This window comes from Spea bombifrons, chromosome 1 (assembly GCF_027358695.1).
Source record: "Spea bombifrons isolate aSpeBom1 chromosome 1, aSpeBom1.2.pri, whole genome shotgun sequence".
NCBI classification, from domain to species: domain Eukaryota; kingdom Metazoa; phylum Chordata; class Amphibia; order Anura; family Pelobatidae; genus Spea; species Spea bombifrons.
In genome coordinates, this window is record NC_071087.1 from 152,904,967 (window position 1) to 152,931,193 (window position 26,227).

Below are 26,227 nucleotides of genomic sequence, written 5' to 3' on the forward strand. Positions count from 1 at the left end.
GGCCTTTTAACACTTTTGGTTCCTGGGATTGTAATGTGGTATTCTGTTATTGTAAAAAGTTGAAAAATTTGACAAATATGATTCAATATGTAATTTGTTGGAAAAAAAATTGTTGTGTAAAAATCATTTTTTTGGGGGGCGGGGGGGCCCATAACAGATTCTCGCACCCGGGCCCTGAGGCTTCTAGTTACACCCCTGTTAAAAGGTTTACTGGGGAGACGTTTGGAAGATAAATGTTAATAAGAGTATATTTCTCATTATTAATTTCACATATCAGAATTATATAGCGGCCTTCTGGGTCCAATATTTGATGGCGAATATTCAACTGAATTGTGTTTGAGAAAATTATTGCAACTCCCTTTTTTCCTGGTCTTATCTGAAGCATGACACACTTTAGAAAAATATTTCCCCACCATTCCTATTTTATCGTGTGGTCTCCAGTGTGTTTCTTGTGTTTTCTACTCGCCCTTTTCTTTAAAAAATGATATACAATTGATCTTTTTAGGGCGGTGTTCATCCCTTGTACATTTACTGATATAACTTTCTTATTAAATACAAAGGGATATAGTGCTCTGAGCTTTAAGAGCCTTCCCTATCCATTCATCTGTGGGCTCTGCAGGTCTGGTTTCTGCAGGTCAGGTCTGAAGCATCTTCATCTTGAATTTCCAGGACTGATAGTTCTGATCAGGTTTGTCAGATTGTCAATTGAAAGTTTTGCTGAAGCTGTGTTACTTGTCATTATTCTGGTTTTCTGCTGTAGTCTTTATATGTTGCTGTATTTTGGCCCCTTTTTACTGTAGCAGGCCTTATCTGGGCCCATAACCTGTTGGATATTCTTTAAGGCTGTACAGAAACTACATCTCCATTAAAGCATGGCTGCAGCCTCGATGCAGTATTTTATTCAGACAAACAAGTAGATACCATAGAGAACATAAACATCTTCAAACAGTACTTCAAACAGCACCACCTACTGATAGAACTGTATATAGAACAATAGCTCTCTATAAATATTGGTCCACTTAAAAAAGGTACAGTATTACTTCTTTGGACTGAATAATTCATTAATTATGGAAAATACTCAGGCCCAGCCTTTACTTTCTAGATTTTTTTATAAGATGTTGTAAATGAACCAAACACATCCATACATTACATATCTAACAAACTATACAAAATATGTACAAATATAGAGATTCTTATAAAAAATAAACATCCTAGAAAAAAAAAAGTTTCCTCTATCAAGATCTTTATCTCCCTTTCTCTATGCCATACGTATTCCTTTATTCATTAACAATTGGAAATAAAAAAGAATACTGAGAGCCTGACCAGAGGTTAATTAACCCCTTAACCTCTTCAATCCTAGGGGTTTTTGGTACCTCAAGTCCCGGAGCAATTGTGCCATTTTTGGGGTATGTCGGTTCAGTGATGATTCTCTTTTCCTGTGAATAGTGTACCCATGTAAACTATATATTGTTTTTTTAAGGAGAGATAGCGCTTTCTTTTGATACCATAGTTGGATGATTAGCTGACAATTTAACAAGAGAAATGTAGTAAAAACTAGCAAAAATTAGAAAAAAACACCTATTTTTTTAATTTTCCCTCTGAATCATCACAAAATTAGGTAAAGTGATGGAAAATCCCCTCCAAGTTTATCAATTCAGGTGTCATGATTTCAGAAATACCTAATTGATATAGATTTTCCATACTTTCCTAGCAGTTATAATGAACATACTATAAGGTGTACATTTTTTGTAGAATTTTTATGCTTATAGCTTAACAGGTTTGGGGGTTGTGAACGGGGGCAGGAGGGTTATACTGGGTAGATGTTATGCTAGGGCAATTCGATATAAGGTTTTTTAAAAAAATTTCTTATTATTATCTTTTTTATATATATATTTTTAATTTTTTTTATTTTATTTTTTGTATTCTTTTATATATATATATATATATATATATATATATATATTTTTAAAAAAAACTGGTTAGAGGTCCTCTTAGGGACCTCTTAAACATGTTATTAATGCCAGTGATGCGACAATGACATCACTTAGCTCACTTTATTGTTTTTTTTAAAAAAATTATTATTTATTGTGTTATTTTAATGATTTTTTATTAGTATTTTTTAAAATGACTAACCCTTTTTTCCCCCCTTCGTTTTCTGTTTCAGCATGGGAGGAGGGTGAGAGACATGGTTTCTCACTCTACTCCCCGCGATCCCCCTGCATAGAGATCGCAGCATCTGTGCCTCATCGGAAGACAGGATATCCCCTGCAGGTAAGTACAAGTAGCGTTTTATGATTTCCAAACCTTTTTTTTCCAAATCTGGTCATTCTACCTATATCTCCTCTTTGGAATATCTTTGAAGCCGGCTACTTCAATTTACCTCATCAAACCATATATTTTTGAAAACTAGACACCCCAAAGTATTTCAAGCCCTGTCAGAAGGTTTCATTAGTGGGTTTGCAAACCCTGTTCTAGGACACCATAACCTATCCTATACATGTCCGATGGGTAGCACAAGGAAGAGGTGTTGCCATTTACACAGGAATTGTTCATTACAAAAGACAATTTTAATTCTGTTAATACCAAAAAAGTACCAGAAATGAAGACTAATTTTGCATAAAATACAAAAACTATAAAAAAAACCTTCTTCTGTTATGACCCAGTCGGTATCTGTATCAGTTCCTGCAATATTAATGACACGTTATTTTAACGATAGATTTCCTTGAGCGTGGTTGAACATGAAATCCGATGAAGCTGCCCATAACGCGGAAAAGTGTTATCATTCATGGATTATGGGCCATAAGACTCTTAAATAATCAGGGAATGCCTCTTTTTAGGCTACCCCGATTTTAATGTAGATTTTTATAAACTGTTAACTTTCCTCTTGCTCAATCTGAGTTATTTTCCAACTTTTAGCTTCTCTCGGTTTTCGATCAGATTTTAATGCTATAAATACAAGGGGTAGAGGTGCTGCTGCTTCCTTCTCATATCAATCCTGAAGATACTCCAAAAGCCCAAGGTACATTTTGCTTCAGCATTAAGAAGGTGCAGTGTAAGTTTTGGGCTTCTATGCTATAACACATTTTTTATTCTATATACTTTATACTTATTAATGCTTGTGTGAAATGACTGTGTATCCCTCTTGCTTTGTTATGTTGCTTTGTATGTTCCTAATCTTTCAGTACGAATGTTGTAGTAGCCAGATACCGGTCCTGTCATGTCCATGCTGAAATTTTCCTTTGTATGTATTTCCTTCCATCTTAAATCCGGTTCTGAATTTGTAGTTGTCAAGTTTGTGGGGGAACATTCATTTTGATATAACTGTAAACTCAATTGTGACATGTCTGTCTGTGGCTTATATCCTAAATCTGTTATAGCATCTAACATTTCGTCTGATGTAGCACAATTATTTCTGTTGAAAAACTCTATGTAATTAGTTGTTTGGGGTGGATACAATTCTTTATCTAGAGTTTCGCTTGATGATCTTGCGTGTTCAAAGTCATTCAAGGCATCTTGTGTGTTCTGTTCTTCTAGGCATCTAAAACAGTTCTTTTCTTTGTTGTTTAGCTCACTGCTTGGCGGCATTGTTTGGTGGTAGATTTCATTTTTCAGTCCTTGTAAGTCCGGTTCTTGAACCTTTACGATATATATGCTTTGAGATCGGCATGTGCTTGGTATCATCACACTTCTTTCTGCATTGCCCTGGAAATGAGGAAACTCTACAGGTTACAAGCATTGTCTTGGAACATTTTGCTACATCAAAGATTTGGAGGACCTTGATTTACTATGACTTGTCGGTCAGTTGGGACAAAATTCGGAGGGCTATTACATTCAGAAACAAAATTCTTTGTCACTCACTTTCTTGTGCTCTTTCACACTATCACCCTCTCATTCAAATTCTTTCATTCACATTCTTTCATGCCATCTCCGCAGCCCGATTCCATGTATCTTTGCCCCACTTCTTCTTTTGCCGCTTCTTCTTCTTTTCTCTTTCTTAGGTTGCTCCTCATGTCGTCTTTCTTTGTCAGCTTCTCTGTGAACCAAGTGCCCGGTGAACTTTCACAAAGGTTGGAGCCTCTGGCCACACCTCTTTCTCTGTTCCGCCAATTGGGAAAGAAGATGTGCCTGGAGTAGTTTGCCAAAAGGCCAGAATAATGAAGACCGATTCGCTGCAAAAGTCTCTACACCTCTCTTTCTCAGCAAATCCATCTGCATTCTGGTCTCTTAGTGCACTTTTGCCCTTTTGTGGACGTTCTCTGGGAGGCCAAGTTCATGGAGAAGCGGAAGAAGAAAGAAGACGTGGGAAGAAGTGGACGAAGATAGATGACAGGGACATGGAAGCGGTTAGGTAGGGAGACATTAAGAGAGAATGTGAGACCGAGTATATTTAGTAATGCTTTAGCCCCTTTCTGATCTTATCTAATTGCCCCTTACAACGCCATCACCTTGGAAAATGTTGGTGCTAAACAGTTTATGCCCAGTCAGGTTTATGCCCAACCATTAACCATTTTCCCCCAGTTTTGTGACATTTTTGTACCAAAAGTTGCAATGACAGCCCAATGCATACCTTCAACATATCAAAGGAAAGTATATTGCTCTTGTTTGGATCCGGAATGTCAGGGTAAAATAAGTTCTTTAACCTAAAAAACAATTTTTATTTTATTCATAAAGTGGTAAAGGGGTAATACTGCGAGGTAACTTGCATGGGGTAGACTATAAGACGAGACCAACAACTGACATTTTTACAACATGAAAAAATGTGCAGACTAAATGGGACAATTGGTTCATATCTGGTATCAAGTAACCGTAACTGTATAATAAGTTCAATTATTCACTTCACCTACTCCTTATTAATCTATAATCCGTATTGGCCTGTATGTAGGGTATATTCAGAAATAAATGTAAAACAGATAATATACATTAATTACTTACCATTCTCTCTTGCAGTATCCCATAATGAGCATTATTAGGGCTGTGACTGAGAACATAACCACAGACAGGACTATAGCGAGAATTACTGCCCGTGCTGTAAAACAAGGGGTAATTAGCGGGGGATTTTCGGAAATATGACAGTAATAGCCTTGTGTATAACTCAGTAACCAGGGTAAAGATCATTATGATGCCAACACAGTAACAAATCATCATTTTATGTTATAATTTCTACATTTCCCATCTTATGAAAAAGGTTTAATGCATTACATCCATAAGAGAGAAAAATAAAGTAATAACATTTAGAGAACTGTAATGTATAAATCCTACTCTATAACAGTGTTTTTATTGTCTCACGTGGTCTAGAACCCTAGAATAGAAATAAAATGTCACTGTACCTAAATAGTCTACATATGTAACGTGTAAAGGTACCATGGGGTTGTAGGACCATCATACTCACTGTCTGATGGGGTATGAGCTTTAATAAATTCAAAATCACTTTCACCGCCCTCAGTGACCGCAGTTACTCCAATTTCATACTTGGTATTGGCTCTTAGCTGTTTTAAAGTGAAGTTCTTCTTGTCAGGATCCCTAATTGAAAATCTGCAAACTCGTGAGCCATCTAAAAAAACAAAGAACAAACTAAGGAGCAAAATCAGAGCTGCTCCATTCCCACGACTCTTACAAATTCACACATATACACATATACATATATACATACACTGTATGCACAAAAGTATTGGGACACCTGACCATTACACCATGTCTTGGCATGCTGAAGCGGACATACCAAGACATTTTGGACAATGCTATGTTTCCAACTTTGTGGGAACAGTTTGAGGAAGGCCTTTTTCTATTCCAGCATGACTGCGCCCCAGCGCACAAAGCAAGCTCCATAAAGACATGATTGGATGAGTTTGGTGTGGAACAATCAAACACCTTTGGGATGAACTGTCCAACATCAGTGCCTGACCTCACAAACGCTCTACTGGATGAATGGGCAAAAATTCCCACAAACACTCCTAAATCTTGTCAGTGCTGATGTGTCGAATTGATGAATGTGAGATACAATCATTTGATGATGAGATGCTGTCATTTTTGTCATTTTTGAACTTGGCAACCCTACATGAAGCACCTAAAACTCACATAAACATTAATGTTTTTGGAAGATATTGCTCCAGATATTAAGCTTGTGAGTAGGTCCCTCTTTATCTAATGGATCGGTTTGTCTTTGTCAGTTCTAGTTTTATCAGACCCTTTGAATATATGGACTGCAAGAAGGGCTGCGTAAATTGTTGGAGCCAAATAAATAAAAGATAATAGCGTATTTGCCCGAATAAATGCAGCACTTTCCCCCCTACTTTAAGTCTTTAAAGTGGGGGTGCAGCCTATAATCGGGGTTTAGCGCAGGGATGTGCAATGTGTATCGCCCGAAGCCCGGGACATACAGTTCTGGGAGGCCAGGCCAGTGGACGTCTGCGCGAAGTATGTAAACAACCTCCGCTGCCGGCACGTCCCCTGCGATCAACGCGCAGACGTCCATCAGCCGGCCCCGCTAGACACCAGGGAGTCTGGGGGTGCATTGGTAAATCTGGGGGGTGGCATTTCTAGGGAGCAGAGTGGCATATAATAAGGGGCAGAGAGGCAGTTCTAGGGGCATAAAGCATATCTAGAGGGGGGCAGAGTGGCATATCAGGGGTCCATAGTGGCATTTCTAGGGGGAATAAAACATATCTGGGGGAGAGTGGCATATCTGGGAAGGGCAGAGTGGCATATCTGGGAAGGGCAGAGTGGCATATCTGGGGGAGAGTGGCATTTCTAGGGGGCATATTCGCATTTCTAGGGGCAGAGTGACATTTGTAGGGGGCATAAAGCATATCTTGGAACAGAGTGGCATATGCATTATGAATTAAGGGGGAACCTTAAAATGGCTATTGGTTTTCAAAATTTCTGTTTATATATAACATATGTTGACTAACTGCATAACAGATACCAAAAATTGTATTCCTGTTCATTAGATAAAATATTGTTTTACCATTCCCCTAACGTGTATTTATACATTTTTCTTTAAATTAGCACCAAACTTTTAGGATGCGGCCGATAATCGGGTGCGGCCTATAATCGGGTGCGGCCTATAATCGAGCCAATACAGTATATTAAAAAGCTTAATAGTGTATATCTTTAACTGTACTAAAGGCACATGCTTTCGATGGTCTTACCTGAAAGTATATGTTCTTCCGTTTTCATTAATTCACCAATTTCTGTGGGGGGTTTAATGTAAATATTGTAGCCGCTGATAAACCCTTCCTGTAATTCATTGTTTGGATATGGGTCCCAGTTTAATTGCAGGGCATCTGGTTCAATTTTGTCAATTTTCACTCTTGGCTTCACTGAAGGTGCTAAAGGAATATATGAGTCGAGTTATTTTTTGGTTATACACCACACACTTTAAGAAGTGTAACCTTTTGGCTACCTTAGCTGAAATGCAGAAAATAAGTCTGTATTTCTGAGATGTCCCCAAATGTATAAAATAGGCTACTTCTGTAAAATTTCAAATGTGAAGAAGATTGACCCAGGCTTTATACAGTTCGAGTTCTATACAAAAATGTCTGTTACCAAATAAAGCTAAATATGAATTAGTTCCCATATTTTTGTTTTTATTATGTTTTACAAATATGTACAAAAATGAAATACAAAGTTATGTTGTCCCCATACAGAATGTGTTTTGGGCATGTACAGGTGTTCTCCGCTCTCAGACATAGATATTACCCCTGGGCATTTGTTAGGAAAGGAGAGTGGTCACAGCCATATTCTGGTAGGTGTGTGATGTCATAGTATTGTTCTGGGGGCTGCACAAAAATGCATGCGCGGCCATGTGACTCCCCAGGCTAATGACTGTATATGACTGCTTTGTCCTACTCGAGAAACATTGCTCTACATGATTCAGCTACATACTCATGAATAAAAGTTTTCTGTTTGATCCATACGATAATATGCACTATAAACAGATTACTGGAGTGTAATCATTGCACAATGCGCGGAATATGATGGCGCTATATTAAAAACAAATATTCGCTCACAGAGGTTAAAGTATTTCATTCTTCCCAACCCCAAATAACCCCCTTCAAATGTTATGTAAAATATAGTATTTTTATATTTACCCAGTTCCCTTGTATATCCTGCTTTTTTTTCCAATAAATACTCGCCAAGGTGATTAGATCCATAAATTTGAAAGTTATACCTCACCCCTGGTCTAAAGGCACCTGAAAAGCAGGGGAAAAACACATCAAACAAACAATACCAAACTGTCCAACAAATATCTGTAGTAAAGGCCAGTGTTTAAGGTAATTCCCTCAACATTACATACAGACATTAATTAATTTGTGCTGAATCACTCCTTAACTTAAAATGTATAGAACAAGTACTGACATTTTCAACAAATAAAAAGTTATTTTATTCATATGTCATTTTATAATTTATTTTGCGCTATTTTGTAAAAATTATAATGTACAGAGCGCTATTCAGTTTATATATATATATATATATATATATATAGTAAAATTATAATACATAACTATATAATAAAAAAATAATACATATCTGTTTTGCTGGAAATCGTTCAAAGTGCTCAGAGTAGATGGCAAAAAAAATATTTTTGTTTTATCTTGCCATAAAATAAACAATGATAAAAGCAGATGCATTAGTCATGTATTTTAGGATGTGATATTCAAACTTGACAATACATCTGCTCCCCCATTGACTTACGCCCTGAATGCCCCCATACTCCCCTTGCCAGGAATCTCTTATCACCTCCTCAATGTTATGCTTACCAGGCTTTTCCTAATAGAGACACAGAACGGTAGATAAGAACCATTTGGCCATCTAGCCGGTCGTTAGGATTTGTCTTAGATTTAGGATAGCTTTATGGCCATCGCATGCATGTTTAAGTTCACAAATCTGGCACATACGGCTAGAACAATCGAATGTTTATGCCGGCCCATCATATACTGAGTTTGTACCGGGTCAGACTTTAAGCGTGTTTAACCTGGATGGTTGCGCAGGATCCCACGAGAGGAGGGAATCTGGCCGATTAGGGAGATCTCTGTAACATCCTCAGGTACTGTTCTCACCATCAGAAAGTACATCAATAATATGTCCAACATTCTTCTGATGACCTGAGTAGCATCCAAATTTCATTGACATTATAATATATTATACTATAGGATATTATAGTTTTATAGGGAATTTTAGAATAAATAACCAAACCATTTTTCTGCTTGCACTTACTGGATTTGATGGTGACTCTATGGATGCTGGAGTTAAACTTTGTCCACTGAAGATCACAATGAGGGGACCTAGGATAGTCACACCATTCCACTATATATCCCTGATAAACAGGAGCTGCCTTCCATGATAAATAAACCCCGCCGTCACTGCCGTGTGTCCTTTCCTCTTGTATTTCATTATCTGTAAAGCCATAGTACATACATTAAGCATACACTGCTTGCATTATGTCTCTTTAGCACATGCATCAATGGACATTTTTAGACTATAGAATAACTTTAATATGCAGAGGACATATAACCTAGTGGGAGTTTTCACCAAATTGTGAAGTGCTGGGGAGTTGCGATGATGGGAAGGATTTCATTTAATTACACATCTCCACATTTAATCTGCACATGATCAAGATGAGGGAGGGGGTTCCCAAACAGGAGCCCTTCTTGCCCCTGACTAGGGGTGACTCTGAGATAAACCATGTTATTAAGTATGAATACTCTGTAGGATACTCCGGAAAGCTTACATGAAACAGCTATCACTTTATCTATTTCATTATTTTTTCATTAATAAGCATGGCTGACAGGTCTGTCTTTAACATTGTCCAAAAAAGAGCCCTAGTGGCCCATACAGAGCGGGCCGTCTCCCCATGGATTGTCGTTCAGTGATCTGGCTGATCCATGTGTGCCAGGGCAAGAATTGATAAAGAGAAACTGCTGGCGTGTTAGCTAAAAGTGACACATATAGATGTGGGTCACCGGTCACTCATTAGAATTAAAGGTAGCTCTGACCTGATTATTATTATAACCAAATAATTCAAGGTGGGGAAGGTGTCTCTGAAGTGAGATATCAACACAGAACTTAAAGCGACATCTTACTGCCCCTGCTATTAGAGCCAATGTCACATGTCCTATGGGGCAAGGCTGGATCTCACTTAGAGAACCACCTTTTCAGGGACATGGTGGAAGGGGAAATAGTTGCGGCATGATCCTGCGCATTAATCTGTTGTTTCCTGCCTAGCAAAAAAAAAAACACACAAACAAACAAATCTGTAGTGTGGGAGGATTGTAAATCCACACCCAGCTCCGCCGAGAAGTCTTTGAAGTCAGTTGTGTCTTAACTTTTCATTAGTGATCACCATGTTCCTGTTTCCGGAATAGTATTATGCAAAAACTTAGAATCCAAATACTTTTCTTGTCCCAGTTCCAGAGAAAATAAGGAAGCAAAAAAAAACAGAGGCTCAGCACTCAAATGGTAAGGTGAGTTTATTTCACCTTAAAATAAACTCTCCTTACCATTTGAGTGCTGAGCCTCTGCTTTTTTATTTTTTGTATATCTAAGGGCTTGGTGGTACCCTGGCTCGTGCGCCATCTCACAACTAAGTGCTGTGTGCCAACCTTTGCTTTTGTGTATGCTAGTTCCAGAGAAGGCTTACCATTTTTGCTGACTGCAGGAATTCTTATCTCTGAGGGTGGAGAACTGCCTGCTTTGTTTTGCGCTGTAATCCGGATTATGTGAGCCTGGCCATCGATTACAATCCGTGTGCTGTTTTGTTGAGCTAAAACATTCCTGTGTTGCAGGTCAGAAAGATCCCCTTGTGGCTTCCAAGAAACATCATAGCGAAAAATGTTTCCGTTGGCATAAAATGCTGGCAAAGGCTGCAGAACAATTGGAGATAAAATATATGTGTTTTTCTTATATCAGGCAGCATGTGTCAGCAGTAATTAAAAAGGGAAATTAATATAGCTGTGTTCGTCCAAGAGAAGATGGAGTCTTTAGCCAAAGGTGATATCTTTTATTGGGACAACATAGAAAAGATAGAGTCACGTAAGATTTTGGGACCTTAGAGGTCTCTTATTCAGGAGCAATTCTCAATTCCATTAGAAAAAGAAACCTCCGAGGTTCCAGCTTTACAAATACTAATTACAAATAACATTCAAGTTTAATAAAATATTTCTGTGTAGCTTCTTTTTAATGTCACATATAATGCCGTCTTCTGGTCTTTAAACCCCCCCCAAAAAATTGCAGAAGCTCAGTTGTCTTAAATATTACATATAAAATGTAACACACCTATAAAATCAAAATAAGTATCCTATTAAGACAACGGAATATCTTTTACGTGAAATCCAGGTCTTGTACAATAATTTCCCTTTTTCGTATAAGACTCTCCCACGAATACCAGTTCTTGATACACATTTCTCGATAAGACCAGAAATCACTTACCCTCCAGTGAAGAGTCACGGTTCTGTCAGCATTATCCTCTGTTATTTCTCTCCAAATGTCAAGCGGTGCTGCGGGAACTATCATACCAGATGTTATGTTATTTATAATGGTTTCATACTGTCTGTTACATCTCACTAATAGGAAGCTCTACCAACGATGGGCCAGATTTAATGACCTATCTAAGAGCAATAATAATCATTATAATCATCATGATAATACTGGTCATATAATAATAACATAAACAATAGCAGTGCTAATAATTATTACTATATTCATTATTTTCTGGATTTAATTTTAGAAAGTAGCAACGTGGCAGCATTGCAGGTTTTTTTTGTTAAAAGCCGTCCTCTTACTGTGTTAGGGTAGAGTGTCTTTTCTGGGTGTCATTCTTCATTGGTGAAAAGCACATCGATAGAAATAAATGTTTGAACTTTCTACAATGTTTCAAAGTGAAGTAGAAGAATGTTTACCAGATGAAGATACCCAGACAACTGAAACATTCTCCTACTTAACTTTGAAATATGTTTAGCTGTCCTGTAATTGGCTTTTTTTAACAAAATGTATAATGCTTCTGCTAAGATGTTCAGTGTAACTCAGCTAAATAGACCCCTGTAGTTATCATGCAACCTTCTGAAGGTAAGTGCTCCATTATTTCCCAGAAGTTAGCACAGTGGACACACAGGACAAAGAAGAGGAGACCCTGCTAGACCATAAGGACCAGTATTTGGTGAAAAACAACTCATACCATCTTCTGGTGTCCTGAGTGTAAGCTCCTCACTCCATTCACTCCACCACGGTAAAGAAGAAGTTACTGCACAACGTATTCTCAATGTGTAGTGAGTATATGGCTGTAGTTTATCAAGGGTAACACTGTATGATGAGCCGGAAAAGGTTCCTTTTACTGTGATGTTTATCTGTAACGAAGTAAATTGATAGTGCTCAGCAACTCATGCCTAGATGTATTGGCCCATAAAAGCTGGGTTTTTTTTGTTTGCTTTTGCAATCACGATAAAAACAATTAAATGTCTCTGTTAATTGTCCCATAAGTGTCTCAGAAGTGCAGTTTATATATACAGTCCAAGAACCGCAAATAATGAAACAGATACCTGATCAACTAACTAACTGGGAAATGCAAGAGTTTGTGAACACAAAGCTTCAGTTTCCATAACAAGCATTTACTAGTAGTGTTTATTTGCAAATCCAAAACTATGCCCAAAAACTGCCTTCAGTTTCCACCTATCGATTTAATGCATAAAATTATTATTATTATTTGTTGCATATCAATGCAGAATCTGCCTCAAATACCAAAATCCAACCAAAGGAGCTGGAAATTCCATTGAAACAATAGAAGCAGCTTCATTTGGTTATTTGTGCCATAAAGTAGCATACAAAAAAAAATGCAGGTCACAGAAAAATCAAAAACCTTCTAACCTACAGAAAAAGCTTAAATTTAGTCAGAGCTTCAAACACAAGAGACATAGGATATACAGAAGGTTACATTATAATCCCGTACCCTAAATCACGGTGATAAACACACCGGACTTTGTCTATCTCACCTGTTCTTCATCTTGCGTGGTCTTCTGCAGTCCAATCTGACACCGCAGCACCAAGGTGCTATAGTCTGCTCCCAAAGACCATTTTAATGTCGCATTTCTCGGAGTCAAGGACACTGTTGACAGTTTTGTTGGTACCAATGGACGAACTAAAATACAAATAAATGCACATTTAAAAAAGAAAGAAAAGTAAAAATGCAATAGATTACCAGTTGTACAGTCTACTATATTTCTTGTGAGCCTGAGGCAGTCAAGCGGTGTTAATGTGTCTAACCCACAACTACAAAAAAGCCAACTTTTCAAACTGTGATGTAAACTTTAGCAACTCACAACGTCGGAAGCCACAGTGTTAAGACAATGGCATAACTACTAATAGTTTTGAATGTGCCGAGACAGCCGTAACATCTGGACATATGTGTCGGCTGTCTATGTATGCTGGATAAAGCGAGGTAATTGGGCATTCCATCTATCTATTGTGGGTGTCCTAACATGGAACCCTGGAATTCCGTAATAAAATACTGTATACCGTTTACTGTCACGTTCACAACAATATCAATGCTTCTTTTTCCCAGTGCGTTTTCAGCAATCAAGGTAAAGTTATATAATGACTTGTTTTTCTCAATGGTCCACAAACAGCTGTCTCTGGAATTGCAGGAGGAAGATTTATTGGACAACCTGAAAAAAAGGAGAAAGTTGTGTTGAACAAGAAAGAAGAATCAGGTGAACTATACCTTAAAGAATTAGTTCTTCGTCTTCATTATTATTTTAATCTTTAAATTATACAACGTCTTACAGTCCATACATTCAAAGTATGGCAAAGCTAGAACAGACAATAGGTAAAGAGGTCCCTGCTCACAAGCTTACACTTATTTTGACCCACATAAACCTTCTGGATCTCATAGGTATCTCCTTTAGATGTTATGCAAGACAATTCCTCAGGGATAGAAAGCTTATCTTTTTTATGTTGACCCAATAAAAAGGTATCAACTTTAACGCCATCTCCTCTTGGACTGATACAGCTATATCCATTTGTCTCGTTATTAAGAAATCAGGTTGCTTTCGGAAATATTACCACTAGGGAGCAGCCTTTGGCCAGGGAATGTCTGGTTTATTATCAATACGTTTTAGTCTTGATTTTTTCTGACCACATTAGGAAAAAAAAGCCCACCTCATATGTTACCAGTGTAAGGTTCCACAAAGTATCCTGTAACTAGTTAATGAGAACAGAAAGAACGTTTTTGTGCCGTACGAAAACAGGATGCAGGATTTCATAAAATAATATTGTCATTGGAAAAGGGTAGCGGATGTGACTGTTCATATGTTCATATGTTGAAAACGGTTTATATGTAGATTTTTTTTGGGTCAAAGCATTTCTATGCATTTCAGGGCATAGAGGAAAAACATGGCGTGGGGATACCCGCATGGTGTGATCTGGGAGAAATGGGTTAAAAGAGAAAAAGTCAGTTGATTTACTGATAATATTAAATTGTAAATCAACATAAAAACTGGTTTGGTAAAAAATAATTGGCACATGAAAACCTTTTCGGTAAGAAATGCCTCAATTTGTTTATTGCTTGATTTATCAGGCAGGTTTCACTTGAGTGAAAGAATAAGTCTAGCGTGTGTTTTTTATTAATTACCCTAAATGTAGTATTTCACTTCTGTTTTAAAGAGGCAAAGGTAGCCATTTTATTTTTACAACTGATTTTGTTTGAAACACCCAAGAAATCCATTTTAGTCAGCCGTGGTGGGTCATTGTACGTGCAGGTAAAAGGAAAAGGGCGAGGGAATTCTACTTGGTATGACTGTTCCCTTTTTAATAAATATAATGGAATGTAAGGATACTTTCAGAATTTTATTTTAAATAAACCACTGTCTGGGAGTGAAAGGCATTCTCACCTCGCAAACCACAGCTGGGAACAAATGTTATTTACTGCCATTAGTGAAATTAAAAACAAGACGTACCTCTCAAGGAACAGTTTAACATCAGTCTAATCCTAAACCACAACATGTAGTCATCACAAAAGACCTCCAGCCCCATAGCAGTAGTAGCAGGCCTGAAAACGACTTGTCAAACATACAAAGTATGCAATCACTCTATAGTAAATACAGTGCTTTTCATATTTAACTCATTTGCAAAAAATACTACATTTTACATGCTTAGTGTCAGAACTCGGATAGCGACCCTTATAAATATACGCGTATCTACATTTAATTGAGTGGCTTGTAATTCTTATTTTTTTTTTAAGCTTACCATTCATGTAGTGTGTATTTGGGAGACACTTGGCCATCGTCACCATCTTCAAAGTTGTATTTCTTCCCAGGAAGCCACCTGCAATTTAAGGTCTTCAGATCACGCGTTTCGCATGAAAGATTCTTTGGCTGATCTGGTGGTTCTGTAGGATAGGATAAGGAATGATGAGCCAAGTGGCAGTCAGCAAAGTACTTAGAGGGCATCACAAACATATTTTTCCATTTTTTTAGCCACCAGTATTATACCATAGTGCAGATATGAACCATAATATCACCCGATGAATATTTTAAAGGGACAATCTACTGCTCAAAACAGACTCATCCATATTGAATGTATATTAAAGTAATTCTTTAAGGGTCTCGCCAAAGCCTTTGTATATCTCATGTAAATCAGTGCTAGATATAGCTGTGCATGCGCACTGCTGAACATAAGAAGCATTAAATAGAATGCAAATAGCTGGGGGTTGGGGAAACACAGCAAATGTATAGAGAGGATTCTGACAAATCCCTCTATGGAGTTATGTGTAAAGAAAACCCAGAAGATATACGGTAACGGCATACTCTGATATGTAGGTTCACGTGATGGCTGGAGTATACCTTTAAGAAAGTTTAAAACGGTTTGAGCATTTCATTTTTATGAATATATTAGCTGATTATGATGGGGGTTCTTGTCCCAAAATAAGTGGATGGACACAATGACCCAAAATAATACTTACTGCTGACAATAAGAACAGTCCCATGGAGTGACGGTGGTCTGTCCAAAAAGCACATGACGTTGTGACCATCGTACTTAGACATTGATACATTATTTACGGTGATCATAAAGGTGTTGTTTACAACACTAGCGGAGGGTGCCTGGTAATCTGTATGCCTGTATGTCATTTTTTCAATTCGCTGGCCTTTCCCCGGGATGCAGCAGAAGCTAACAGTAGATCCTTCAAGGACTATTTTCTCATGTGGATAAATGAAAGGTTTGGATCGGTCCGCATTATTCTCTCCTTTAAAAAAGAAAACGCTATCGGTATAAAACAATGCCGTCCACTACATTAGCAATATAACTATAGTACTATATAATGAAATAACAATGTACTGCTAGATGTCCCCCCCACACAAATTCCTTTTTTCCTCTGTTTTGCCAAATTCTTTACATATAACATGTTTCTTCAACTCCACCCTTTTGATGGAATAATTGAGGAATATCCTTATGTCTGGATAACAAGACGCAGCAGAGAGGGGGTATCTTGACCATTTGAGCTGGCCCTGTTGGACAGTATAGACTTCTAGCATTCCAGCACTATAGGTTCTTGTGATTCAGAAATGTATGGGAAGGATACAGGCAAGCAATTACTGCAATATTTCTTCGTTGGCGTGTACTATTGGGGCTACTTTAAAATCTGTGCTATCAGGACAGATCTATTAAGCAGTGAATCGTTAAAAATGTTGATGAACAAACCTTGCTGAAATGTTTTTTTTCATTTTTTATATTTATATATTCTGTGTCGACAGTGACATTGACATGAGCCCATTTCAAGATGTATTTGATGCGTTTTATTATTTTTAAGTTAAACTCACCATGATGTGTCTTCCATGCACTCCACTTACTCCATTGATCATTACGAGTGAATGGATTCCCCACTGTGCTGCTTTTGATGCGGATATGGTGGGAGACACATTCCAAAGGTACATCAGAATCCCAAGACCACCGAAACACTTTATCGGTCTTGGAAAGATGTGTTTGATAATAGTGCTAGGACCAAAAAAAAAATGAATAAAACTGCATGAGCATAAAATCATCATACTCAAAGAAAACCATGGAGCAGTGCTTTAAACTTTTGTAAACTTTTTAACTAAGAAAGATCTTGGAATATTTACTAAACCCATGCCACCTCAATGGAGTCTGATCACTCAAGTTGACCCTTAACTCACCTGACCACACAACTTTTTAGTCAATAGACCCAAAAGTCTAAACCTCATATAATTGCAAATAAAATAATGTATACTTTAGAATGTTCCAATAAAAGCAATATTTTATGAGATGTATAATTATCTGATGTTAAAGAGACTTTTTTCCGGAATCAGTAGAGCCAGTAATATTTAAATAGGACCAATGGCTAAATAGAACTTTTTGCGGAGAGTTGTTCAATGATATCACAAACATGTGTACTTACATTCTGTATGATGTTTATTTCTTTACCTCTGCTCACTTGAATGTGAAATACAATATCTGACTGTAAGTCATACGCACTGTCGCTGACTTTCCACTCCACATTCAAACGCTGAAGTGATGATATATTGTAAATTCTCAGATTTAATGGTTTAAATGATAAGTTGCTTTCTAGAAAAAATAAATTAAATTTTGTTAATATTTAAAATCTTGCACATTTTAATCAACAGCGGCGTGTGGTTAACTTGCCTTTCTAAAGACATAAGAGACCAGTGTCCCCTAAATTATAAGGTTTATTACATATTTATTTTACATCGGTGGGTAACATTGTGTTGATATTGTAGGGATTTAATTTAGGGTGGCATTATATCTGGTTATGTCAGACCATTAACTTTAAGTGGCCAGTCTCCTCTGTATTGTATAATTAGGCAAGCAGACAGTTCCCATCACTACTAGTGTATAAAAGTGGGATGGCGAAATCCTGGTCTTCATACAGGCCCTCTTGCTCTGGCTGCACATAAGGGAAAAATATCGGGTGCTAGAACTCATTGAACCAAAACCTATAGTTACGTCAATGATGGTGCCGGTAACAAGGGATCCACAGAGGCTGGGTAGGGGCCAGCCTTACATTTTTAGAGGCTAAGTTGAGAAAAAGTAGGGTGGTGTTCGAAGACAAAGATTAAATTTTTTATAAACTAAGGAAATCATTTCCAAATACTACATTTTACGGCTCTGTTCACCAAATAAAACTATATATATATATATATATATATATATATATATATATATATATATATATATATATAGCAGAGCCAGCAATGCTTCACCACCAAAGGGAACGTCTAGAAGGACTCTACACTCTCCTGAGAACTATCTAGAAGTGCCAGAATACACGCGTGTGTATGTGAATGCATAGACTTTGAATCTACCAGGGAGTGGAATGGATATTCTTTGTCAAGATTCATTGTATGCCAAAAAACTAATCAAAGAGAATAAAATGTTCTTTTTAAATACTTTCAGGACCAAATTTTCCACTACGAGTAGGAAATGGACTTTTTAGGGATTAGTAGGTGCAATATAGTATCTTAATTAGTGCATTCATTTGTTTCTAATTAGAGTTAGTCAGAGCTATTCTAAAAGTTTAGCCGGGAAACAATGAGTACATTATTCCCCATCGCCTTCTTTACCTTGACAGTGTAAAAGACCAAAGTTTAGCATCAAGACAAGCAGAAGAATTTCATGCTGAAGTCTAGCAATGTGATCCATTGGTTATTTGTCTAGAACACAAACAAAAAACATATGTTAGCATGTTTCTCAATTATTTATTATATTCACTATTTCCTGACACACGTGTATATTTACAGATTTAGACATAGCTGACCTTGATGATGACTGAGATTGACAGAACAAAAAATAAGAAGACTTTGTAGAGGCTAAGGCACTGCCTATGGTCTGCTCTGTGTGAATGTTCTATATTGTGAATTATTTTTTATTATTATTTATTGCTTTATATAGCACCATTATATTCCATAGCTGGGTAGATAGGACATAACAAGTAATATATATAACAATTTGACTTACAGAGCACCAGGTGAGGACTGGAGGGCCCTGCTCAAATGTGCTTACAATCCTAGAGGTTTTTTAAAAGGGTTGGAGTCTTCTGTTATACCCAGGTCCTGAAATTTTAATGGCTCCCAAATGGAGGTAACCATTTGGGAGCCATTAATAATCACTGAAATGTCTGGCCCATACAATATAATATAGTATAAATATACTTTAGCAGAGACACTGACATTTGTTTGAAAAGGTTTGTAAGATATTAAAAGCGTATACAATAGTAAAAGGTGATACCGTTTTCCAAAGAAGATTGTTATTTATAGGAGTTCTACAGAAATCTATTGTGTTGTTTAAACTGTGACCAGCCATGTAAACCCCTGATATAGTATCAGATATTTTAAACCAACCAATCGAAAGTGCTGGTCGATGGCTGACTTCCAGATGAATAATGTTTTATGAGCTGGAAGTTATAAACAATTTTTTACTGTTGACCTGGGTTCAACCAAAAGTGGATCTGATTACTCAGAAATGGAATCTTGCCAGATTTCCTCCTTTCCTATGAAATTACTAATATGTAAAATGTGTGAAATCATGTTCTTCTTGACCTAGCAACATGAACTCTGGTTGAACACTGTAAAACACTATGATGGGAGTTGTCCCCCCCCACCCCATTCCCCTGTTATTCTTTAAAGCTACCCTTCAAGCTGGAGAGTTTTTTGTGAGTAGGAAGATTTAACCTTGGAGAGGTTTCTTCTCAAAGATTTAAACTCATTTGTGGTGCAAGAAAACTTCCACTGCTTTAAAGAGAAGTTCTACCAACTGGTGTAAAACACAGTGCTGTAGGATACCTGAATAGTAGTCTATCTGAAAGTTGTAACTTGCGTGCTTTTCCTTATTTTATTTACTTTATCTTTCTTTAGCGTGTTTTCTAGAGTTTTAGGATCCAGCTAAGCCAAAATGGTATCATAAAAGACAATAATCCTTACATGTCACGGGAAAGAAAAAGATGCCAAAATCAAGCAGGCATCTCAAATCAAGGATTTCTCTTTGTACCCCTGCATTCTATAGGGAATACTCACTAAGGCAGTAGTTGATTGGTGAGTTTCCAGTGGGATATTGTCATTGCACTTATCAACTTTACCACGGCTTATGAAGAGCCAACCCTGGGAAACCCATACTGGAAGGAGAGCCTGCTTTGCCTGGTATAATACATTGTTTAACCAGTTAGATATCATACAAGTAGCTTCGTTGATTGAACTATGCATCATGCAGGGGTAGCTCGGCCCTTCTCATAGAAGAAGCTTGCCAACTTTAGATTAATGGGAACTTTGAATAAAACACTAGAACGTTACTTTTGCCTCCTGTTTGATTTTGTATTGTGCCAAAAGACTACCTATGGGTTGGATCAACTAACAAGGTTCACATGCCAAGAATGGCAGAACTGTCAGCTAAATTTGCTTACTTAAGCTGATCTCCTCATATCAGTTATTTTTTGGTTATCCATGAAGGCTTGTGCCGCAACTTGCAACTAGACTGATACAAATACCCACTAAAGAAAGCTCGCTGATATGTACATGAAATTATAATGACACCTATGATACAGGGCATTATTCTTCCGAGGAGAAGCATCCAGTCTCTTGCTGCCGTCCCTCCCAATATACTTTAACCACATTTGCTGTGTTTACGCACAAAAGCCTGCAGCCTTCCAATTCATGGCCTCTAAAAAAAAATAAAAAGCTTTTTAAACATAGCAACCACTAGCATTGTAGAGGGACACGAAAAGGGTGATATTGAGAAATGTTATTGAGTCGGTTTAGTAAGCAGAAAGAAATCTGGAGGACCCTCCCTTTTCATTTTCCAGGAATTATAACCAATATTTCACGTCACATAAATAACAGCCCTTTTTCCTGTTGTGCCTCATATTCGTTATCTGTTATATCCAGAACCCTACATAACTGAAGTCACGCTTCATCATTGTATTGTATTATGAACACTTACGCTGAAAGTTCTATTGAAGTATAAATATTTTACTAGCATTAGGTACAATGGTGGCTTCACCATGTAGTTGTTATTGAAGAAAAGTTTCTTCTACTTAATTTTGCATCCTTTATCTGCAGACCTGTAAGTTGCCATTGTAGATATTTGGGGTAACATTTCTTTAATCAAACACCACCCTTGACCAATACTTTATGGATAATAAACACGTTTTATTTTTTTTATTTTTTTACATCTAAGGACCAAAGGTTTATACCAAAACATAATACCCCTCATTTACTTTAACCACACAAATTATAATTGTATTGTTTTTTTTCAGGATGAATAGGACTTTTTTTTAGAAACCATATCTATATAGATAAACAATCATTTAAAAAATTTACAAAAAATAGAACAAAAATGTGCACATTTTTACCTAAAAAAATATATAGTGCAATGGCAGATAAAATGTAAAAATATAAAGCTTTATTTAGGGCTTTTTTCTTATATCAGCAAGGTTTTCCATGTTTTTTTGGACTTAGCAGGTTTAAAATGTATACTCACTTTTTATTTTTGTTTATTTTATATTACCTTACATCTATAGATCTATTTCTCTGTAACTCTGCTACCCTCCCAACCACAAGTGTTTAGACGGTGGGAGTGATCAAGCAGCTAAAAATACAAATTTGTTTTAATAAAATGATTTTGCTATCTGAACACAAGCAGGACTGTTATTGGGCTGTTAAGCACAATACAGAGCAAGGTCTAACTACCCTGATGCATTAACTTGGTCTAGTCTGAACCTGGAAATTATTAATATACAGGAAGGCTGCCGGTGGGGTAAAGGGGTGCGAGAGGGAGCGACTGAGAGGGTAAGGGAGGGAGTATGTAACAATGTACCGTATGTATGTATACTTCCATTCAAAGTTTGAGAACCCTTCGAAATTTTGTTGTTTTTGAAAGAAAAGCAAATTTCATCCATTAAAATAACATGAAATGGATCCGAAATACTGCGCAGATGGGGTTAATGTCGTAAATGACTATTGTAGCTGGAAACGGCTGATTTTTAATGGAATATCTTCATAGGCTTACAGAGGTCCTTTATCACTCCCATCACTTCTGTGTGCTAACGGCCCTTTATCACTCCCATCACTCCTGTGTTCCATTGGCCCTTTAAGACTCCCATCACTCCTGTGTTCCAAAGGCACTTTATCACTCCCATCACTCCTGTGTTCCAATGGCCCTTTATCACTCCCATCCCTCCTGTGTTCCAATGGCCCTTTATCACTCCCATCACTCCTGTATTCCAATGGCCCTTTATCACTCCCATCACTCCTGTGTTCCAATGGCACATTGTGTTTGCAAATCCAAGTTTAACTTTGAAAGGCTAATTGACTCTTAGAAAACCCTGTTACAATGTTAGAAATGTCCATATTTTCCATGAAAATGGCTAAGTGACCCCAAACTTTTGAACAGTAGTGTATGTTAGAATCTGAATGTATGTATAAGTATGTGTGTTAACATAAATGTGTATGTGCATATGTGTTAGCATGAATGTATACATGCATGAATGTGTATGTGGTGTAAGAGGGAGTGTGTGTTAGTGGTTAGTATGATGTGGTGGAGTGTATGTTAGTGCATGTGTATTGGTTACCGTGAGTGTGTAAGTGCGTGTACATATGTGTGCACATATTTTGAGGGGGGCTGTCTCCAGAAGTCTTAACCTACATATCCGCTGCCTATCCAAAGACTGTTGACCATCTTAAAACACAAGTAATTTTCTGGAGAGCAGGGATAAACACTTGGTTCACTCCAGCCAGTCTAAACCCAAAAGGAGTCAACTTAAAATGCTACTCAAACATTTAGTCCTCCAAAGCATGCGTACTTTCTTATCTATGTATGTTGCATGTGCCTCTTGCTCAGCTCAACAAGCTGAGTCTGGGGTCCAAGTTGGCTTTTGCAAAGCCACTGGCCAGCTTGTCCACCTTTAGGACTTATGCATGATAACAAGGACTGTGGTGGCAAATTCCAGACTGATAGCAGCTATAGACAACACTCAAAATATTTTAAATATACAATTTTAAATATAAAATAGTTTTGTAACAGAAACATAACATCCTCTACGCAAAGTATAAAAATAGCGCAGGCAACAAATTATATGCTTCTATCCACTGTTTGTAGGGAGAATGGTGATTAAAATGGTAAGACATGATCTGCACTCCTTCACTGCTCTCCTTTCCCACTTACACTTGCGGCCTGTAGGGTTTTTCCCAACGCTGGCCAGTTCAAGCGTGTTTATCTTTACTGAGGAATGCGAAATAAATTTGTAAGTCAATGAAGCATTTGTTCCGCAGTGTGTCTCATAACTTTTTAAAACTCAGTAAATGCAGCATTGGAAGCATAACTCCTAGTACAGAACCTTTTCCAGAAATACTTTTTCTTTTTTTGTAACATTATATGTAATTAAAAAGAATGCGACGCAAAATAGGTATCGATATTCCGGTGCTGTTGGAAACTGAATAAGTCATTGCCCACAGTGGTAACAGATAAAATTATTTTGACACAGGACCCTCCTCCGATGGCGGCATTGATGACGGGAATGATCTCAAATGAAGCAATTTACAAAATCTTGATCCTTGGGAAAATAAATCAATGATCGTAATGTGTCCATACCTGTAGACATGTATATATTCTGACATCCACAGCATATCATCTCTTCTGTAGCCCATCACAAAGTATTTTATGGGGACTGTAATGGTCAGAAGCGTTTATGCGGCTGTCTACCTTGTAGGCCTGACTAGCAGCAGTACACTAGCCCAGTCCTTCATCCTTTTACTCTGGGATACAATGAAAACCAAAAAGAACTTAAACAGATCTCCATCTCTGCTTCCAAGTCTTGCACAGATTCCATAGAACTCGTCCCCTTGAGAAATTAAATCCAATATTTAATTCCGTAGAGACCAGGGCTTTTTACCCTATAGGACTGGAACAATTTTTGTGTTTTTGCATTTGTTCAACCACTATTCTCATTTAGCAAACTCTTTAATGTTAACCCCTTAGGGTCAAATAGAAAACAACAAAATAAAAAAATGAACTCTAAAAGATGTTGTTTTTTTTATCCTGGGAATTACTTTCTCTGCCTCTCTCCAGCTCATGATAGCCTGGATTCTATGCTTTCGAGCAAACATGATCTTCTATGTAAAGCTGAATGGAGGGGAGGTCTTCATTGAGTAGCTGCGTAGAGGTGTAAGACCCATAAAGCTCAGTTGCTGATGAAATCTTGCATTTGGCAGATTATATGTATATATGGATAAGAGTTCGGTATCTAGGTCACATGATGCAATTGCAAGTTGGTCCATTTCAATTTTTTTTCTAATTTTACAGGTTTTTTTCTACCAATTTTATCTGAGACATTTTTAAAAAATTTAGAAAACTTAAATTAAAAATAGGCAGCCCAATTGTGCCTGAGATGAAGCTGTCAGCTGGACCGGTGGCACCTCTGGGGAGTTCTAGTTGAATGTTACAACTGCTACTCGGACATTTATATGGCTGTCTCTGTGACCCTGATCTGCACGCATTTTCCATATCCACCCTCTGTGTGTTATATTGCTATTATATATATATATATATATATATATATATATATATAATAGCAGGGGCGGGCTGGGCCGGGGGGGCAATTGCCCCCCAGGCCGCCCGAAATCTAATCTAAACGGCCGCTGGGTGCTGATGCCGCTGCCCGCCGCTACTTTAATACTTTTTTTTTCATTTAATATGGCAAGCCGGATCAGCTATTAAATGAAAAAAAAAAATAGTATTAAAGCAGCGCCGGCTGGCGGCATCAGCACCCAGCGGCCGTATGCGATGGCCGCCAAGTGATGGGAGCAGCGTGAGGGGTGAAAGCTCCGCCCCCTCGCACTCACCTTTCACCCCTCACTATGTGGCCATCAGATTGTTGGAAATCGAAGCTAAACGGCCGCTGGGTGCTGATGCTGCCGGCCGGAGCTACTTTAATACTTTATACTTGATCCGGCATATTAAATAAATAAAAAAAAGGATTAAAGTAGCTCCGGCCGGTGGCATCAGCACCCAGCGGCCGTTTAGATCAGTTTTCCAGCAGTCTGATGGCCGCATAGTGATGGGAGCAGCGTGAGGGGTGAAAGGTGAGTGCGAGGGGGCGGAGCCACTTCACTTGACTTGCCCCCCCAGGCCTTAGGCTGCCAGCCCTCCCCTGTATAATAGATTATTAAATTATATGTGTCTGTCAGTCTGTCTGTCTGTCTATCTATCTGCCTGTCTATCTATCTAGCTATTTATATTAACACAAATTAACCTGACTAATTCTTAAATAAAAAAAAATATATAAATCATGGCAGAAATGAGGCAAGCTATTCAAATGACAGTCTAAAACGTAGAAAAAACGGATTTGACGATTGTTAAGACCCACCTAGTCTGAACAATTTTCCTAATGTAAAGACTCCTTGGCTTCGTCTTAGATTTAGAATAGCTTTATGCCTCCTCCATGCATGTTTAAATTCCTTTTCTGTATTACTACAACTTCTGATGTAAAGCTTACGTACATTAATAACATAATAATCATAGTTATATTAACAATATATTCAAATATTTATTATTATTATTATATTGAATTGTTTGCTTGAGAGAAAAATCACTAAGCTTATCACCTTGCACCTGTAAGCGTAGGTACATCATACAATCCCTAAACTCACTGACCTGTCAAAAGCACAATGCATGTTGGGATGCATTCACTTCACTACTTTATCAGGTACACACAGATCATGCTTTGATGTATCCTGAAAGAAGAGGATTGGGTCAAAGGCTAATGGGAATTGTAGTTTCACGGCAGCAGCTGGGGATAGGTACCTGCTGCTCGCTATTTCTGTACGTTTAAGAAAACCTCTACACGGACGCTGGCAATAATATGATAATAAGCGTCAATAACAAAAGTTAAACCTTAATTACGAGACCAGTAGAAGTTACCAGCACACAATTATTTTAAGCGAACCACTTCTCCTCCTCGCTGGGAACAGAGCAGGTCTCTTACACAATAACAGCCTGCACGTTACTGAAAGCTCAGCCCCTGGCAATGTTTACTTACTGTTTCTGAAAAGAATCTTTCTCGAAATCTCGGGAATTCACAGGGAATTGGAGAAGCTTTGAACGCCAGGTAACTATCATATAAATTCAACAGATTTGTCCAAGTAACATGGACATACAGTTGGGCATTTTGAGACCTGTCGCTCTCCGGATATTCCCAAGTCCTTATTTTCACTTAACT

General features: G+C 37.7%; 1 protein-coding gene and 1 long non-coding RNA gene across 3 annotated transcripts; both read right to left on the reverse strand.

Moving 5' to 3' along the window:
- Window positions 1–883: 883 nt before the first annotated feature.
- Window positions 884–1,241, reverse strand: LOC128475704 (uncharacterized). Its single transcript, XR_008346756.1, has 2 exons — window positions 1,051–1,241; window positions 884–997 (listed from the first exon to the last, which is right to left on the reverse strand). It is a non-coding gene; the product is annotated as an uncharacterized LOC128475704 (long non-coding RNA).
- A 1,617-nt stretch (window positions 1,242–2,858) lies between these two features.
- On the reverse strand, window positions 2,859–26,227 carry OSMR (oncostatin M receptor). 2 transcript variants are annotated; one of them, XM_053448110.1, is made up of 18 exons: window positions 26,048–26,227; window positions 18,585–18,674; window positions 17,402–17,568; window positions 16,806–16,980; window positions 15,950–16,231; window positions 15,235–15,376; window positions 13,507–13,655; window positions 12,984–13,129; window positions 12,173–12,341; window positions 11,428–11,504; window positions 10,640–10,862; window positions 9,217–9,396; window positions 8,091–8,192; window positions 7,149–7,328; window positions 5,390–5,551; window positions 4,933–5,026; window positions 4,568–4,640; window positions 2,859–3,702 (listed from the first exon to the last, which is right to left on the reverse strand). In XM_053448110.1, exons 2-18 carry the CDS (start codon window positions 18,661–18,663, stop codon window positions 3,151–3,153), a joined length of 2,952 nt encoding a protein of 983 aa, XP_053304085.1. In that variant the 5' UTR covers window positions 18,664–18,674; window positions 26,048–26,227; the 3' UTR covers window positions 2,859–3,150. The 2 variants fall into 2 exon arrangements, with proteins under 2 accessions (XP_053304085.1, XP_053304086.1); XM_053448111.1 differs by lacking the exons at window positions 18,585–18,674; window positions 26,048–26,227 and having other exon boundaries at window positions 17,428–17,495.